Genomic DNA, 19,365 nt, shown 5'->3' on the forward strand with positions numbered 1-19,365 from the left:
GCTCAGCATTACAGTACAACTTGTGATGGTCACGTTCCCTTGCAGCGGCTCCACATCTAGTCTCCTTACAGGGATGAGGGTCAGGAGTGCCATCACCATGGTCAGAGTAGATCTTTGCACTTTCATACGCTCTGGTAGAATCTGATCGGATAAACCAATTTCAGTCACATGCCATATAGGATAAACTCGTTACCTTGACTGCTAATAGGCCTGGCCAGTAGTGTCTTGTCCTCCGGCTACTATTGTCTGGAGCCGTTACATTCAAGGATCAGTCTCTCATTTCAACGCTGTTCGTATTGTGTTTCAGTCCATTTTCAAGTTTCACGCTCTCTTTTCTCCAGTCTCCTTTCTTCTCATTACTGCCAAAAGCCTCCTACTAAATGCAACCTCACGACCTACAGACTATCCGTCCATAACATTTCACTCAGTCTCTAAACTCCACTGACCCTTCAAGAATGAACCGTATCTTACCCTATCAACTAGCTCCTCCTATTGTGGGTTAGTCACAACACTTAAAGGAGTATTCTCATCTCCAAGATCCTATCCCAGTATGTAGTAGGTGTAATAATAATAATATTAGCAAATACCTCCAATTAGAAATGTAGTGTAGTTCTCCTGATTCAGCCATGTCTCTTACCTCATGTGCATTGCATTACAGTAGCTTAGGTATCCATGGTTATGACCATGAGCAACTAACTAACTGTCACTATATGAGTGGTCATAACCATGGATACCTAAGCTGCAATGCCCTGCTCATGAGGTAAGAGATATTACACCTACTACATATTGGGATAGAATCTTGGAGATGGGATTACCCCTTTATCTGTTGCTTATCCTATGGACTGGTAGCTTCCTACACAAATGATGTGCCATATTTCACATTATCAACACTACATATCACAGGTTAGGCTATAAATTACTCAAGAACACATTACAATCCACACATTATCATCACAGCTTGCATATCATATTACACACAAAAGATGCAAGACAGTATTCACATTACACTACACAACATGATGCTGTCTTCAGAGGCAGGAATGAGACAGGTATAGTTCACCACCCTTACAATAACGGCATGGACCTTTTATTAAAAGCTAATTTGTATTACGTTTTTTGGAAGCTAATTTATATTAAGTTTTTCCATGGCTAAATCACTAAATATCTGACATTGTCACATAATAAATGCCCATATTATTACTGCTTAAAAGAAAAGACAATTCAAGGTTATGGGCTGCGCGAACCAAAATGAAGATTTTTGATCCAATAATATTCTATTCCACAACTCGTTTCCATGCATATTTCTCAAATGTAAAAAACAACTGTACAGTGCAAATAAGAGCAAGAGGGGTTTAAATAGCCTGAAACGGGTGCCAAAAGTGACCGAAGAAACACCCACAGAGGACTTGAAAAAGTGGGAGGGGAAGGGTGAGTTAACGGGAGGGGAAACAGTTATGAATAATAAGTATAGGTGTGGTAAGAGAAAGTAAAAATGCGAGTATAGAAAACTTCAGTTATGTAAAATGATGAATGAGTGTTGAAATCAGGAGAAATCCTTATCCTTCACCTCCACACCATCTTCTCTGCCTTCTCAGTTTTCTCTCTTACCAAACTTTCATGGTAAAGGTGGAGAGCAGGGCACAGGGGCTCCTAGACTGACCATCAGGCTAAGGTATCCCTGCTATTCCTAATCCCAGAGTTACTTCTGATGGTGAGGATATCTGGGCCACCTTCCTTGCCCTGCTCCTGACCAGCCCTAATCTTTTACTTCTTCTTCCCAGCTCATTTGGAGGACCGAGGCAGTTAGGATAAAGCTGACAGAAATAGACAATCAGGAGAAACCAAATCTCTATCTCACAGCACACACACACACAGGTATAAGACAAAAAAACTCCACACACAAAGCAATTGAATAACCAGTAGGACTGAGACACAACCTTACACAGACCAGTTTAGCAAAAGCTATAGTTGGCATGAGAAGACAGGCTCCACTCTCTTAAAAAAGGCAGAGAGTAACTGTGATAGGTCTCCCACAACATTTAAGTCAAGATATAACCAGCAGGCTAGCAGAAATTAACTCCTGCATGCCCGATCACTAATGAGTACACACTGGTCGACACCCGAGCCTGCCTGTGCAAATCAGATGCACCATAGAAAGCATTGTGTGGAGTATCATTTTTCAGTATGAACAGCATCAGATGCCACCATGCCACTAAACGATTTTGGAGCCAAACACCATGTGACACCAACTGAAATTTTCTCAACTACCAAAATTATTCCTGTGTTTTTTCTTCTGGTTCTCCTTACTTTCATTTCTAAAATAATGTTCTAATCCACCCCCCTTCAATCTTGTTTCTTTTTCTTCCCAATTTGTTTTTCATTTTTTTCTTTTTTTTTTCCCCTCCTGATTTCACCACCCATTCATCATTTTACATAACTGAATTTTTCTATATTTGCCTTAAACTTTTTGACTATATCTTTTACGGCAGATATATTTATTATTCATTACCTTTTCCCCTCCCTATGACCCTCCCTTCCTCTCCCACTCTGGGGGTCTTTCTTCAGTTATTTTTCTCAAACATTTCTCGCTATTTAAACCCTTACATGCACTGTACAGTTGTTTTTTACACTTAAAGATAATAAATAATTTCACTGCACTCATAGATTGTGATGCAAAAATTTTTTAAAATTTAATGAGGCGACTGTGAAGTCGTTCGACGTTTCGACCATGCCTGGGTCTTCGTCAAGAGTCGCTTAAAGATGGGTGCCTGGGATATGGAAATCTGTGTGGATTATAGCATTGGTAGAGAATACCTTGAGGATAAAGGTCCTGGGTTTAGCCAGCGCAGCAGCGCAATGGCTGATGATATGGTGTATATCAGAACACACCAAATCACCAGCCACAGCGCTGCTGCGCTGGCTAAACCCAGGACCTTTATCCTCAAGGTATTCTCTACCAACGCTAAAATCCACTCAAATTTCCATATCCCAGGCACCTATCTTTAAGTGACTCTTGACGAAGACCCAGGCGTTGCTGAAACGTCGAACAACTTCACAGTTGCCTCAATAAATTTAAACATTTTTTGCATCACAATCTATAAGTGCAGTGAATTTATTTATTATCTTGGATTGGACCAATTTTTCACTTGCACCACAACCCACTTGCCTGAGTGCAGACCAATTTTTTGGGTTTTTACACTTAAGACGCCCGTCCGGTGTGGAAATGCATTGTGGCATAAAAATCACTTTTTATATTATTGGGTCAAGGATCTTCATTTCAATAAGCACAGCAAAAAACTGTTAATTGTCCTTTCCCTCAAGCATCCTGGTGGAGTTCATTCTCAGCCATGGAGCAGCAGCTACCACAGGTGTTGTGCCTACACAACCCGCTTAGGTGAGCAGATTATCTGGATTTATTATATCTTTTTATAAAGGTATCACTCTATAGTCTTGCGTGCAAATGCATCTCAATAAATTAGAATATTCTCAAAAACTTATTATTATTATTATTATTATTATTATTATTATTAAAAACTTAAATTATTTCAATAATTCAATAAAAACAAGGGAAACGCATATACAGTATTATATAGAGTCACTACAGAGTGATCTATTTCAAGTGTTTATTTCTGTTAATGTTGATGATTAAGGCTTACAGCCAATGAAACCCCAAAAGTCATTATCTCAGAAAATTAGAATATTATATAGGACCAACTGAAAAAATGATTTTAAACTCAGAAATGTTGGCGCTTACTGAAAAGTCTGCAAAGTAAATGCACTCAATACTTGGTCGAGGCTCCCTTTGCATGAATTACTGCATCAATGCAGCGTGGCATGGAGGTGATCAGCCTGTGGCACTGCTGAGGAGTTATGGAGGCCCAGGTTGCTTTGATTGCAGCCTTCGAGGCGTCTGTATTGTTGGGTCTGGTGTCTTTCATCTTCCTCTTAACAATACCTTATAGATTTTCTATGGGGTCTAGGTCAGGTGACTTTGCTAGCCAATCAAGCACAGTGATACTGTGGTTATTAAACCGTAAAGTGCTCTAAAATTTCCTGTTAGATGGCTGCACTGACATTGGTCTTGATAAAACACACTAACTACAGTCATGGCCAAAAGTTTTGAGAATGACACCAAAATTATATTTTCACATGATCTGTTGCCCTCTGGTTCTTAATTGTGTTTGTCTGATGTTTACATCACATACAGAAATATAAATGCAATCATATTATGAGAACCAAAAGGTTAAATTGACAGTTAGAATGAGTTAATGCAGCAAGTCAATATTTGCAGTGTTGACCATTCTTCTTCAGGATCTGTGCAATTCTCCCTGGCATGCTCTCAATCAACTTCTGGACCAAATCCTGACTGATAGCTGTCCATTCTTGCATAAGCAATGCTTGCATTTTGCCAGAATTTGTTGGTTTTTGTTTGTCCACCCGTCTCTTGATGATTGCCCACAAGTTCTCAATGGGATTAAGATCTGGGGAGTTTCCAGGCCATGGACCCAAAATCTCTATGTTTTGTTCCATGAGCCATTTAGTGATCACCTTTGCTTTATGGCAAGGTGCTCCATCATGCTGGAAAAGGCATTGTTGGGCGCCAAACTGCTTTTGGACAGTTGGGAGAAGTTGCTCTTGGAGGACATTCTGGTACCATTCTTTATTCATGGCTGTGTTTTTAGGCAAGACTGTGAGTGAGCCGATTCCCTTGGCTGAGAAGCAACCCCACACATGAATCGTTTCAGGATGCTTAACAGTTGGCATGAGACAAGACTGGTGGTAGCGCTCACCTCTTCTTCTCCTAATAAGCTGTTTTCCACATGTCCCAAACAATCGAAAAGGGGATTCATCTGAGAAAATGACTTTACCCCAGTCCTCAGCAGTCCACTCCCTGTACCTTTTGCAGAATATGAGTCGGTCCCTGATGTTTTTTCTGGAGAGAAGTGGCTTCTTTGCTGCCCTCCTTGAAACCAGGCTTTGCTCAAGCAGTCTCCACCTCACAGTGCGTGCAGAAGCACTCACACCAGCCTGCTGCCATTGCTGAGCTAGCTCGGCACTGCTGGTAGTCCGATCCCGCAGCTGAAACAGTTTTAAGATACGGTCCTGGCGTTTGCTGGTCCTTCTTGGGCGCCCTGGAGCCTTTTTGGCAACAACGGAAGCTCTCTCCTTGAAGTTCTTGATGATGCGATAGATTGTTGACTGAGGTGCAATCTTTGTAGCTGCGATACTCTTCCCTGTTAGGCCATTTTTGTGCAGAGCAATGATAGCTGCACGTGTTTCTTTAGAGATAACCATGGTTAACTGAAGAGAAACAATGATACCAAGCACTAGCTTCCTTTTAAAGTGTCCAGTGGTGTCATTCTTACTTAATCATGACTGATTGATCGCCAGGCCTGTCCTCATCAACACCCACACCTGTGTTAATGGAACAATCACTAAAACAATGTTAGCTGCTCCTTTTAAGGCAGGAATGCAATGATGTTGAAATGTGTTTTGGGGGTTAATGTTCATTTTCTTAGCCAATATTGACTTTGCAAGTAATTGCTGTTAAGCTGATCACTCTTTATGACATTCTGGAGTATATGCAAATTGCCATTAGAAAAACTTAAGCAGTAGACTTTGTAAAAATTAATATTTGTAGCATTCTCAAAAATTTTGGCCAGGACTGTACACCAGCAGATGACATGGCTCCGCAAACCATCACTGACTGTGGAAACTTCACACTGGATCTCAAGCAGCTTGGATTGTGTGCCTTGATTTCCAAATGATATGGAAAATGTATTGTATCTGAAAACAACACCATGGACCAATGAGCAACAGTGATCTAGTTCTTTTTCTCCTTGACCTAGGTAGGACGCTTCTGACATTGTCTATTGGTCATCATGAGTGGCTTCACCCAAGGAATGCGACAGTTGTAACCCATGTCCTGGGTACATCTGTGTGTGGTGGCTCTTGAAGCACTGACCCCAGCAGCAGTCCACTCCTTGTGAATCTCCCCCAAATTTTTGAATGGCCTTTTCTTAACAATCCTATCAAGGCTGCGGTTATCCCGGTTTCTTGTGCACCTTTTTCTACCACACTTTTTCCTTTCACTCAACTATCATTAATATGCTTGGATACAGCGCTCTGTGACCAGCCAGCTTCTTTAGCAATGACCTGTTGTGGTTTACCCTCCTTATCGAGTGTGTCAATGACTGTCTTCTGGACATCTGTCAAGTCAGCAGTCTTCCCCATGATTGTGTAGCCTACTGAACTAAACTAAGGGACCATTTTAAACGCTTAGAAAGCCTTTGCAGGTATTTGTGGTAATTATTCTAATTTTCTGATATAATGGCTTTTGGGTTTTCATTGGCTGTAAGCCATAATCATCAACATTAACAGAAATAAAAACTTGAAATATATCACTCAGTTTGTAATGACTCTATATAATGTATGTGTTTCGCTTTTTGTATTAAATTACTGAAATCAATTAACTTTTTTGAGGATATTCTAATTTATTGAGATGCACTTGTATATATTATATTTTATCTCAATATGAGCTGAAAGGGTTTGTCCACCTTTTATTTTTTAGTTACTTATTTTTAATGCATTTAATTGAGCTATACAAATATTTTTCACAATTACTGTAAGTTTTAATAATTGCCTTCTATAACATCTATGCTACACTATATGGCTGCAGAATGAGTTAACTGAAAATCCATCAGTCAGTTCACTATGATTGTCTGAATTAAATTGTAAGTCTTTTATCTATATTTTTGCCCTAGCTCTTCTCTGGTGATTTATGACCACATCAAAGTTGAATGTGCTTGGAAAATAAAGGCTTGTAAAAAAACATAATGGTACAACTTTTTTAAGGAATCCCAATTGCAAAAATGATTTGTAGCCCCAAATACAATTCCCTACTTTTTCTTTCGCCCAAATACACATGAATACACTTGGAAATCCTTAAATGCCCCATGAATGCCAATATAGCAAAGCAATGAAGCTGGCACACTGTGCCAGACAGATATAGAATTTTTAGCTAACAGATGTTGCTTTGCTAAATAACCTTCGGCAGATCCTATCAGTCTCTCCATTAACCTCTGTTCTCTAATCTGGTCGCACCAGTCGGCTTTGATAAGACTGCTCTGTATGAGTACAGCAGAGAAACATTTGGTGCTTTTGTAAAAGTCAGATGTATCCACCAGAAAAAAAAAAGCTGAAAAGTCAGACTTGGCCTAATCTGATCAGAACAGAAAGTGTTACAGATAAGCAGGATTATGGTACTCAATGGGCAGGATCAAAGACGCAATTTCATTGGTCACTAGAAGAATTCAGATCAGGCAGTGCTGAATATGTGACAGCGAGATGGCGAAGTGTAAGCGATAGATCTCCTAATTGTGATAGAATGGAGATAGCCTGTGGCACTATGACCCGCATCGGCTAAATGCCACCGGAAGACACAACATTACGCTCAGAAAGCCACGCCAATTATCCCGTAGACTGCTTCTATTGTTATCCAGATGGATCTTGAATTTCTTTGACTGTCTGTCCTTTGAGTTGAACTGCGTATTCCAGTAATCTAATATGTATACATATATGGCAGACCTAACTTTGTTATTTAAAGGGAACATGTCAGGAGGATTTTAATAATGAAACAAGAGGTATGGCTGTAAAGGTCAATAGTACAAGGATAAAAATTATCCTTTTTGTACTAGTACAGCAATGTACCACCCAGGGGCTTTTCTAAGGTCTGAAAATATCATTTATACAAACCTCAAGGCATACAGTGGTGTGAAAAAGTGTTTGCCCCCTTCCTGATTTCTTATTCTTTTGCATGTTTGTCACACTTAATGTGTCAGATCAGCAAACAAATTTAAATATTAGACAAAGATGACACAAGTAAATACAAAATGCAGTTTATAAATGAAGGTCTTTATTATTAAAGAAAAAAATAAATCCAAACCTATAGGGCCCTGTGTGAAAAAGTGTTTTCCCACACCGCCTTAAAACATAAATTAACTGTGGTTTATCACATCTTTGAGAAGCTGAGTTCAATTTCTGTAGCTGCATCCAGGCCTGATTACTGCCACACCTGTTCCAATCAAGAAATCACTTAAATAGGACCTGCCTGACAAAGTGAAGTAGACCAAAAGATAGTCAAAAGTTAGACATCATGCCGCAATCCAAAGAAATTCAGGAACAAATTATAAAGAAAGTAATTGAGATCTATCAGTCTGGGAAAGGTTATAAAGCCATTTGTAAAGCTTTGGGACTCTAGCAAACCACAGTGAGAGCCATTATCCACAAATGGCGAAAACAGTGGTGAACCTTCCCAGGAGTGGCCGGCTGACCAAAATGATCCCAAGAGCACAGTGACAACTCATCAAAGCGGTCAAAAAAGACCCCACAACAACATGCAAACAACTGCAGGATTCAGTTAAGGAGAACGGCGACATCCATCCGACTGTTGTGCACCAGAGCAACCTTCTAGGTGAGTATTATAAAGCGTTTTCTATATTCTACACAGTGGCCTGGGCTCTTATATACAGCATGTTAGAATGCTGTATATAAGAGCCCAGTGGTGGTGGCCGCAGCTTATAGGCCGAAAAAGTGGTGACTGGTTCCCTTTAAGAAAAACAAAATTAAGTCTTTGAAGTGGCCTAGTAAAAGTCCTGACCTTAATCTGATTGAGATGCTGTGGCATGACCTTAAAAAGGCGATCCATGCTCGGAAACCCTCCACTGTGCCTGAATTACAATTCTGCATAGATGAGTGGGCCAAAATTCCTCAAGAGCATTGTAAAAGTTTCATTGCCAGTTATTGTAAATGCTTGATTGCAGTTGTGACGACATGGACTCTCATGGGTTAAAGTTTCTTAAAATCCAGCCAGACAGCATGATAGATTGTCTATAGATGGGGGAGAAGTCCCTCATTGTTTTTACGAGACTCTTGTTGACTCAATGTAATTGTGTTGGCCACTGAAAGCTAGACGTATTGTTCTCCAGACATTTCCAGTAACCATTGTATTGTAGTTGTGTATTGATAATGTAATTACCTTAGTAGCCATTGTCTAGTTGGTGACTCCCAGTTTACATGTACACCCTCAGTCTTTCTACCCATATCATTTAAATGAACATTGTCTATGCAGCTTGAGATTCATCCAATGGGAGAGGTGATCTTGTCAACCAATCGATGAGGACGCAGTGTATCTAAGTGGAAGGCTGTGGCTATAAAAGGGACTTCTTTAAGCCACCAGGGTTGTTGAAGGTTGATGGATCCAGTCTAAGCTCTTTGGAGCTGACTAGAGGATCAGGATATCTTATGGCTTCAATCTAGGGACTCCGGATCCGGTTGGAGACCATATCCACAGCCTAGGGATTTCGACTCCGGCTGCCAGGATTGTAACATCATACCAGGACTACCTAAGGAGGACACTCAGGTTGGGACAATCCGGTCACCTGGCTACAGACTTTACAGACCTCACACAGCTTCCTAAATCTGGCGTTATTCTAGTCACGGTGGGTGCCCGCCAAAAGCGGGGTGCTGCTGGACTGGGGTGAGTAGCCCTGGAACCTGTGAGGCATGGACATTCTAAATCCCTGGTGAGCCAGTGGAAGGGTGAGACTCTGTTGCCTGTTACATTTGTGTGTTTTGCTGGTTATGTGTTATGTGCCGTTAATTGTTTGGGGATCCAATAAAGTCTAATTATTGTGGTTCCCTCACCCTGTGTTGTCTGAGTAGTGTTACGCCCACGGTTAAGGAGGCCGGCGTTCAGTTGGGATGAGCCCTGAGCCACGCTGTCTTTCTAAAGGCGGCGGGTTTTAGTGGACGAGAGCACCCACTGACCCCCGTGTCTCCACAGCAGTTGTTGCTGCTAAGGGTGGTGCAAGGTCCAGGGTTTCCATGGAACTTATTCTGGCCCTCATCCAAGATGGAGTCTTTTGCCTCATCTTGCCCTTGAACTCCCTGTCTGCCCTGCTTATAAGTCCTGTTCTGGGATTTATTCCTTGTCTGGGTATTTTGTGCTGCTGGCTCTTGAATCTCTCCTGGCTTGCTGCTGAACTTCTTGCTGTCGCTTGTTAGTTCTGTGCTCCACCTCATTACTGATCAGCTACCTGCAGTCTACGGTGCATTATCCAGATCCTGGCTGTGGTTCCCTCCCTTCAAAGCTTCTAGGAGAAGAACCCTATACTGCTGGACTACCTTGATCTGTAAGAACTAAATTCTCTGTTTGTTATCAGTGTACTTAACCCTGGACTCTATCTGTACAGGCTGTGTGCTGGACTTGTGCGGCACTTTGCCAGCCGTGGAAGTACATTGGTAACCATTTGTTTGCTGTGCGCAATCCTGCATACTTTACTGGACATAACTTCTGGACTCTCATGCATTAATGATGTGCGTGCACCTGCATAGAGCTTCTGGACATTCACCACTTGTTTTCTGTGCATATTATTCTGGACATTCAACACTTGGTTGCTATACATATTATTCTGGACATTCATCACTTATTTTCTGTGCGCAATACTGCATATGTGCTGTCAGGACATTCACATAGTGCGGTTTGCACTTACATTTAATTTGTAGTTGCTTTCTGTTATGCTCTGTTATTTGCACTGTGTTTATTACTTAATACAGAGTATTTACCCAACCCTTGTCTCAGTTTCGTTATATTCCATGCTATCAGATTCCAGAGTATCTACATAATTGTTACAGGTGGCCCTACCAGTTATTAGGTTTAGGGGGTAATCACCTTTTCACACAGTTCCCTGTAGGTTATTTTTCCCTTAATAATACTTTCACTCATAAACTGAATTTTGTGTTTACTTGTGTTATCTTTGTCTAATATTTTTTTTTTTGCTGATCTGAAACATTTAAGTGTGACAAACATGGAAAAGCATTAGAAATCAGGAAGGCGGCAAACACTTTTTCACAGCACTGTATGCCTTCCCATACTCTTCTTCACCAATTAAAAATGTTCTATAGATATATAATGATTATATAGCACTGTTTATGCTCTACCAGGACTAGACAATATCTACTGTATATACTGTTACAATTACACACTATGCAAAGACCATTATAACTAATAATACCACTATGGAAAGCTAAAAAAAATACTTCCACACCAAAACCACTAATAAAATATTGCCACTACACATGCTGCTAATGAACAAAACACACTGTTCAAAGACCAATATTTCCTCTATGCTCCTACTACTATATAGTATACTGGCTGAATTGCAGGTAAAACCTGTTTAAAATCAGTAAAGGAAATGTTTTACCTCACAGGAAGAATCAGCTATGTCTTTATACTTTTTTACTTCCTCCCCAACCCAAGAGATGTGGTATAGTATGGTAGCAAACATGTTGGTTGTTTAGTGTAACCAGTCGGTTTGTGTAAAACTTCTACGTCTTCCAGTCATAAATTTGTTCATAGACTGATTTCATAATTAACCGGGAAGACTTCCATACACACAATTATCTGACCACCATTGTAACCTGAATTTTACCTATTCAATTACTCTCTCTTTCTTCTGTTCCCAGAACTTCTTAGATAACAAGCCTTCCCTCCCCGAATACAAAGTAGCATCTGTCCAGAAGCCTCGCTTCATCCTTCTTCATTACAGCATCTTCAAGGCCCTCTGGGACTGGCTTATCCTTTTAGCCACCTTTTACGTGGCTGTCACCGTCCCTTACAATGTCTGCTTCACAGGCCACGATGACAGCGTGTCTGCAGCCCGAAGTACTATTGTCAGTGACATTGCTGTGGAAATGTTATTTATTTTAGGTAAGTGTATGGGACCACACAGGCGTCCTGTCAAATATACCTGTGTAGCGAGTAAATATATATGTATGGGCACACTACTGCTACATTATAAATAACCCTATAAACGAGGTCAGAAAGGAGCGTCTAATGAACTGCTGCAATGTATGTGTTATACCGCTTAATTGTAGAGGGGTCACTTAGATAGGGCAAAGAACAAATGCTCTTATTTGTAGTCCATGGCGTTAATGGCCAATTTACCATTATGTCTTGGTTTCGGTTATGATGGACACTTTTTCCTGGAAGAGACTAGGACTTTGCAGTAAATATGTAGAGAACGTGACAACCAGTTAGTCAGATACTAAAGCTATGAAGCCTGGGTGTTGGTTCTGTTTAACAAGACCGTTCTTTTTCCTTAAATACATAGATTTTGGGCTAAATATAATTTTTTGAAATTTGGTTTAGTTAAAAATGTTGCCTTTGTGTTGCACTATTGCTGGCTGCAGAACGAGTTATCTAAGATTTACCAGTGAGCTTTTCTGATAGGGAATGTAGGAGGCTATGTTCTTACTTGTATTTGGACATTCTCTTCATCTTTTCCATGTTAGGAACAAGCAAACAAAATGAATGTCCAACATAGATCTGTTACATAACTAATGCAATGATGAGTTGGCAACGGCTAAAAGGTGACGTGTCACACAACAGCAATTCCCTGAAAAGTCGCACGACCAAAAAAAAATCTGTGCTGCTGTCACGACACGAGTTGTTGTTTTTTGTCAATAAATAGCCAAGCTGCAGAAATGTTGCAGGCAAGTTACACGTTGCGTTGAAGTCTATGTAATTGTGTTCCATACGAGTTTTGACCAGCGATAGAAAATCCAACACATTTGGAAACATTTGCAACTCTGTGTCGCAGATGCACTATGCTGCAAGTCGTAAGAAAAAAAACTTAGGAGGTCGTTACATTACAATGTGTTGCTGCAATTTGAGTGTTTTGTGGCACATCAACATGCAGCCATAGCCTAAAAGGTTCCTTTTTTAACAGTTTTTCTTAATTTCCTAAACTGACACATATCCAAACTCAAGACAGTCCCTGAATTAATCCATGAGACCCTCTGCTTCTGTTTGTATCATTTATGCAACAGTTCCATCTTAGAAAATGTTATTTTGTTATTGTTTGTTGCGAAAGATAGAAAATTAGATGGAATGTGTCACAAGTGTGAACATAGGATAACGCTTTCATCTGTCTTTTTCTGAGCTTCTCTGTCCTGATATATGACCACAAACCACACCAAAGTTGTGCTGAACTTTTTGGCCATAAATCAGCTAAAAGAAAGTCTGCCATCAGAACAAGCTCACTGAGGGATTCTCTGATAACTCATTCTGCAGATGTCTCCAAAGTTGCCTATATTTAAAAAAACAAACAAACAAACAAACAAAAAAAAACAGCTAATAGACTATATACAGTGTTGGCATCCTTGAAATTATTCCAGAAAATTAAGTTTTGTCCCAGAAAATTATTGCAATTACACGTTTTGTTATACACATGTTTATTTCCTTTGTGTGTATACAGAACAAAACAAAAAGCAGAGAAGAAAAGTACATATTCTGACTAACGAGTATGTTGAATGTTATGGTGCCTGAACAGACCTCTCCTTCTGGGCCCTTCATATCGACCAGTACTCACATTCATACCGGCTCCTCAGCTTAAAGGGAACCTTTCATCACTTTTTTGCTCTATAGGCTGCGGCCACCACCAGTGGGCTCTTATATACAGCATTCTAACATGCTGTATATAAGAGCCCAGGCTGCTGTGTAGAACATAAAAAAAAAACACTTTATAATACTCACCTAGAAGGTCACTCCGGTACACAACGGTCGGATGGGTGGCGCCGTTCTCCGGGTGCGGGGCCTCCCCTTTTGGCCATCTTGGTCTTCCTTATTCTGACGCGTTTATGTCATACACATGCGCCGGCATTGAGGTCCTGCGCAGGCGCACTACAATACTTGTATCTGCCCTGAGTAGTGCAGATCAAAGTGCACCTGCTCAGTACCTCAATGCTGGCGTGTGTGTATGACATAAACGCGTCATGCAGCGCGGCTTGAGAATTCCAGCAGGACAATGACCCCAAACATACTTCAAGAAGCCCCCAGAAATGGATGATAACAAAGTGCTGGAGAGTTCTGAAGTGGCAGCAATGAGTACGGGTCTAAATCCCATTGAACACCAATGGAGAGATCTTAAAATTGTTGTTGGGAGAAGGAAGCCTTCAAATATGAGAGACCTGCAGCAGACTGCAAAAGAAGAGTAATCCAAAATATCAGTTGAGAGGTATAAGAAGCTTCTTGATGGTTGTAGGAAGAAATTGATTGCAGGTATTTATTCCAAATGGTGTGCATCCAAATATTAAGATGAGGGTGCCAACAATTTTGTCCAGCCCATTTTTGGAGTTTTGTGTAAACTTATGTCCAATTTGCCTTTTTTTCTGCTTTTTTTGCGTTGTTCCAATACACACAAAGGAAATAGATATGTATATAATAAAACTTATGTAATTACAGTAATTTTCTGGGAGAATTCATTCATTTTCTGGAATAATTTCAAGGGTGCCAATACTTTCGGCCATGACTGTATGTCAGTAAAACAGTCAACTCTACCACAGTGCGTTCAGATGGCTATTGGAAGCCCTTCTGGGAGGCCGTCCTAAGGACAAATTCCTTAGCCATCGGCACAGACAGTCCACATAGTTTTGTATTATGTGCACTAACATTTCACTTTCAAGGACAGGCAGTCAAGATTTGCCTTCTCATCATCAAGTCATTGCAGCACTGAATCACATAGATTAGGCAGAATGTGCAAACAAATCTAATCAAGAACTAACTTATCTCAGTCACAAATTAATTATCTTCCAATTATAAGGACACTGAGAGAAGGACTAATAATAATAATAATAATTTATTCATTTATATAGCGCTATTAATTCCACAGCGCTTTACATACATTGGCACTAGACCCTTCCATAGATATGTAGTTCAACTAATCTGGATGTATAATAAATATCACGGATCATTACTGACACAACACTAAAGTTTATCATACACATCACATATCTGTTGGACAAGTGATTGTTATATCTGCAAACTCCCCCATGTGCTTGCCTGACAATACATAAAGTGTCTCAAAAGTAGTCATACCAAGGCCAAAAAAATCAGTTACCAACAAGTGCATCTAAATACCATAAGCAAAGAAGAGTGATTTGCTGGGCTCACCCTGAGAGGTGAGCAACCATCCTCTGGTGCTGTGCATTCATTAGCATGTTGATACACCCACAAGGGTGTGCTTATGCTAAGGGGGCCAACTAGCCAATGGAAGTAACGCCATGTGAGTCATGACTGGTCCCTGGCCTCATTAGCATATCATAAAGGATCTTTAGAAATACTTTTTCTAATGATCCCTTTATCTATGCTACTATAGGTTGGGATAGATAGGCAGAGATTAGCAATATGCACCCAGAACCGCTCTTGGTTATGGGTGCATACAGGACCTGACAGATTCCCTTTAAGCCAGAAAAATGGTGTGTAAAACACCTTGAATATCCTCAAAAGTTTTCATTAATCTGGAATCGTGTCAAAATGTTATGACATTTGGGGTATTTGTGCCAGTTTCAACCAGCTCTGCCAAAATTGGCCAGACTGAGGATGTTGCATGGCTATTCCCACCTGTCAGGTTCATAGAAAGTGGTAGCATTATTTACACCAGAACTGTTTTACTAACTATGACTGGAGTAACATTTCTGTGACGATGCACACCACTGATAAGATGCCCCAAATTCTTAATTCTTGCAGGCCAATTATTAACACAGGCAAGCAAAAACCCAGTCCTAATGAATCGGGGCCTATGAGTCTAAATGAGCCCTAGTGGCCAGCATGAATATTGGTGACTCAATTCCTTTAAGCAAGCTTAAAAATAATTTTACCCGACATGTAATTTTTTTCGGGTGATTTACAGCAAGTTTATATTGGTCGATTATTGGGAAATGGTTGTTCATGATATCCGGCTTGTGTAAATGCACCTAAATATACGTATAACAACATTTCTGTGTATGTTATTTTGCCAACAATCCTGTGGTTGTTTGCGGTATTTTGGTCACATATTGTATCTATTGTATTGTATCTAATGTGATGAAGGAGACATGATGTGTCCGATTATACAGTGACAGTATCCCCCCAGCAGAAGCTTCTTGAATATCATTTATGATGCTTAATTCCACTTCATACTATCTAATACTTATGTTATTTGCAAGATATTGAACAGTAAAAAGGTTTTTGGTCCAAATTTTAGTGTTCAATCTTTGTCTCACAGATATTATTTTAAATTTCCGGACCACTTACGTGAGCCACTCTGGACAAGTTGTGTATGAGCCCCGTTCAATCTGTATCCACTACCTCGCCACATGGTTCTTTGTGGATCTCATTGCTGCTTTGCCCTTTGATCTTCTCTATGCATTCAATGTCACAGTGGTAAGAAAAAAAACTTCCGTTCATTCAATGCTTAACGTATTTGTTGTAAATGTCTTAGAGGTATCTTATACGTAAGAAAATGTCATTCTTCTGTAAATATTTAGTCCCTGTGAGGGTGTGTGCACATGACGTCTTTTTCAGGTGGATTCCACATGGAGTTCGCATGAAAAAGTGCTGCAAAACCACCACATTAATTGAACAATAATGCACAGCAGTGTAAAACCAACATTGTTGTGCACATGATCAGTATTTTGTTACACCATATACCTGCTGCTGGGTTAACCGTAAAGCAGATAACAGAAGTAGTATGTTCGTTCTTTCTAGTTAGAGTTTAAATTATACTAAAGTGATGCTGGAGCCACCACAAAAACAATGGTAAAACCTCTTCAATAAAAAGCGGCATCACCTAAGAAAACCTTGGTTAATTCGCCCGCATCTTGAAGACATTACGTGCACCATACACCAGGGTTATGCCTGCTAATGAATCAGGAGTGTCTGAAAAGTGACGTGTATCCGTGTGCCACAATCTTACGCTTGTAAGAAATTGGAGTAAGATTTCTAGCTGAAGGAAAATCACAGCTTGCAGTGGATTAGACGAGCCGTGGCGTTATGTCCCTGTCAAGCCCACATCTCACCCCAGCTCCACCCTTTTTGAAGGAGATGGGCAAAACTGAAAACCTCAAAAATGTTAGCATTTCTTCATAACTCCATGCTGCGCAAAATATAGCGACTTTACAAAACAATTTATACTAAAATTCTGGCCTAATCGCTTTGATGAATCGGGGCCCAAATTTGCTCAGCACAATTCAAAATTTTTAGGTGTGGAAAAATGCTGAAAAGTAAGAATTCCTTCAAAAATAGAAGTGCTAACAGTTTATTATTGTTAATTAACAAAATGCAAAAGGAATGAACAAAATAGAAATGAAAATCAAATCAATAAATTTTTCCTTCAAAACAATATCAATTCTTCTACGTATACTTGTATAAAGTCAGGGATTTTGGAGGATTAAAGTCAGGTAGATGAGTAGACAGTTATACCAAACAGGGGAGATTGATCATCATTTTCATAGTCATATATGAACAGCTAAAAACAGGAAAAGATGAAATATTGACAGACCTGTTCTGATAGTGTTCTCCTCTTTTATATATTGGAAGACGTCTCTGGTCCATCTGCTGAAGACCATTCGGTTGCTAAGGCTCCTAAGGTTGCTACAGAAGCTGGATCGATATTCTCAGTACAGTGCAATGGTGCTGACTCTTCTTATGTCTATGTTTGCCCTCCTGGCTCACTGGATGGCCTGCGTTTGGTATGTGATTGGCCGCAAAGAAATGGAGAGCAATGACCCTGTCACTTGGGACATTGGTAAGAATAGCTACTATTATAGCTGCGTAAAGGTCGATTCCCATTATGAATGGTTCCTTTTCTTCCTACAATGTGTACAGTAGATATGTTGACATTATCCCTCGTTGTGCTTGGTAAATTTCAAGTTAGTTTCATGCACAGTGCATGAAAAACTGCATTGTATAAAGATGTGCTTAAAGTATTGAGTACAAATATTTTCACATGCAGGATGGCTCCATGAATTGGGCAAGAGGCTAGAAGTACCCTACATAAATAATTCAATTGGGGGCCCCTCTGTTCGAAGTGCTTATATTGCATCCCTCTACTTTACGCTCAGCAGCTTGACCAGTGTGGGCTTTGGCAATGTTTGCGCTAATACTGACGCGGAGAAGATCTTCTCCATCTGCACAATGTTGATAGGAGGTGAGTGTGGATGTGATTTTACTAAGCCTTTATAAACTCTAGTGAAAACAGCCATTTACAACACAATGTTTCCAGATTTTGCACTCTAGCACCTCGGCTACAGACAATAACGACCTACTGTGCTCAGTCTTCTAAACATGTGAGGAACAAGGTCATAGTTTCCATCATATGATGACAATGTATTAATGGTGGTCCACGGGATTTCAGTTCCTTGTAAGACATTGTAATCACCAGTGGTGTTGTCTTCTTCCTCGTAGCGCTAATGCATGCGGTGGTTTTTGGTAACGTGACGGCTATCATCCAACGAATGTACTCTCGTCGCTCCCTATACCATACACGTATGAAGGACCTCAAAGACTTTATCCGTGTTCACCGCCTGCCGCAGCAGCTTAAACAGCGCATGTTGGAGTACTTTCAGACAACCTGGTCTGTCAACAACGGCATTGATGCCAATGAGGTAGGGAACATATTTTTGCTTCAAATTATTTGATTTTACCTTTTCAAAAAAAAGCATGAAACTGTAATTGTCATGGAAATATATTGAAAATTCAATATGGCTGCTTATGTTGAGTGTGACTTTTATCCATCTATCCAAATTATCTCCAACAGGACCTATTAGGCCATTTACAGTTCATTGCATTGATATAATCTCTTGTATGGGCAGCCTCCACTGTGAGTCTCAAACTGAGAGATAAGTCATCTTTCTTTTAATGTCTCTAGCATTTGATGCCTTTTATTTTTTTCAGCTGCTAAAAGATTTTCCAGATGAGTTACGTGCTGATATAGCGATGCACCTCAATAAGGACATCTTGCAGTTACCAGTTTTTGAGACTGCCAGCCGAGGATGTCTGCGCGCCCTATCACTGCACATCAAAACTTCTTTCTGTGCCCCTGGGGAGTACCTTTTACGACAAGGAGATGCTCTGCAGGCCAATTATTTTGTATGCTCAGGATCTCTGGAAGTCTTGAAGGACAATATGGTGCTGGCTATTCTCGGTGAGTACCACTTGTACTAATTCTTGTACAATCACTCCAGTACAGCTAAAGGCTGCTTTACACCAGACAATCTATCGTGCGATAGATCGTCGGGGTCACGGTTTTTGTGACGCACATCCGGCATCGCTGGCGATGCCGGCCTGTGTGACACCTCCTAGCGACGCAGTATCGCTCACAAATCGTGAGTCGTGTACTGCTCGCTAGGTTCCATAATATCGTTTAATTTAGTTGTTCATCGTTTCCGGGGTAGCACACGTCGCTCCGTGTGACACCCTGGGAACGATGAACAGCAGCTCACCTGCGTCACGCGGCCGCCGCCGGCTATGTGAAGGAAGGAGGT

At 40.5% G+C, this 19,365-nt stretch overlaps 1 protein-coding gene across 1 annotated transcript in view; it reads left to right on the top strand.

Moving 5' to 3' along the window:
• Positions 1-19,365, top strand: part of KCNH4 (potassium voltage-gated channel subfamily H member 4) — a 313,212-nt gene that overhangs the window by 253,640 nt on the left and 40,207 nt on the right. Inside the window, exons 5-10 of the mRNA XM_075350014.1 lie at positions 11,527-11,770; positions 16,107-16,264; positions 17,420-17,627; positions 17,835-18,029; positions 18,287-18,486; positions 18,776-19,025. Of these exons, the coding sequence (XP_075206129.1) occupies positions 11,527-11,770; positions 16,107-16,264; positions 17,420-17,627; positions 17,835-18,029; positions 18,287-18,486; positions 18,776-19,025 (1,255 nt within the window). The remainder of the gene's footprint in view (positions 1-11,526; positions 11,771-16,106; positions 16,265-17,419; positions 17,628-17,834; positions 18,030-18,286; positions 18,487-18,775; positions 19,026-19,365) is intronic.

The sequence above is a fragment of the Anomaloglossus baeobatrachus genome, chromosome 5 (assembly GCF_048569485.1).
Source record: "Anomaloglossus baeobatrachus isolate aAnoBae1 chromosome 5, aAnoBae1.hap1, whole genome shotgun sequence".
Lineage (NCBI taxonomy): Eukaryota > Metazoa > Chordata > Amphibia > Anura > Aromobatidae > Anomaloglossus > Anomaloglossus baeobatrachus.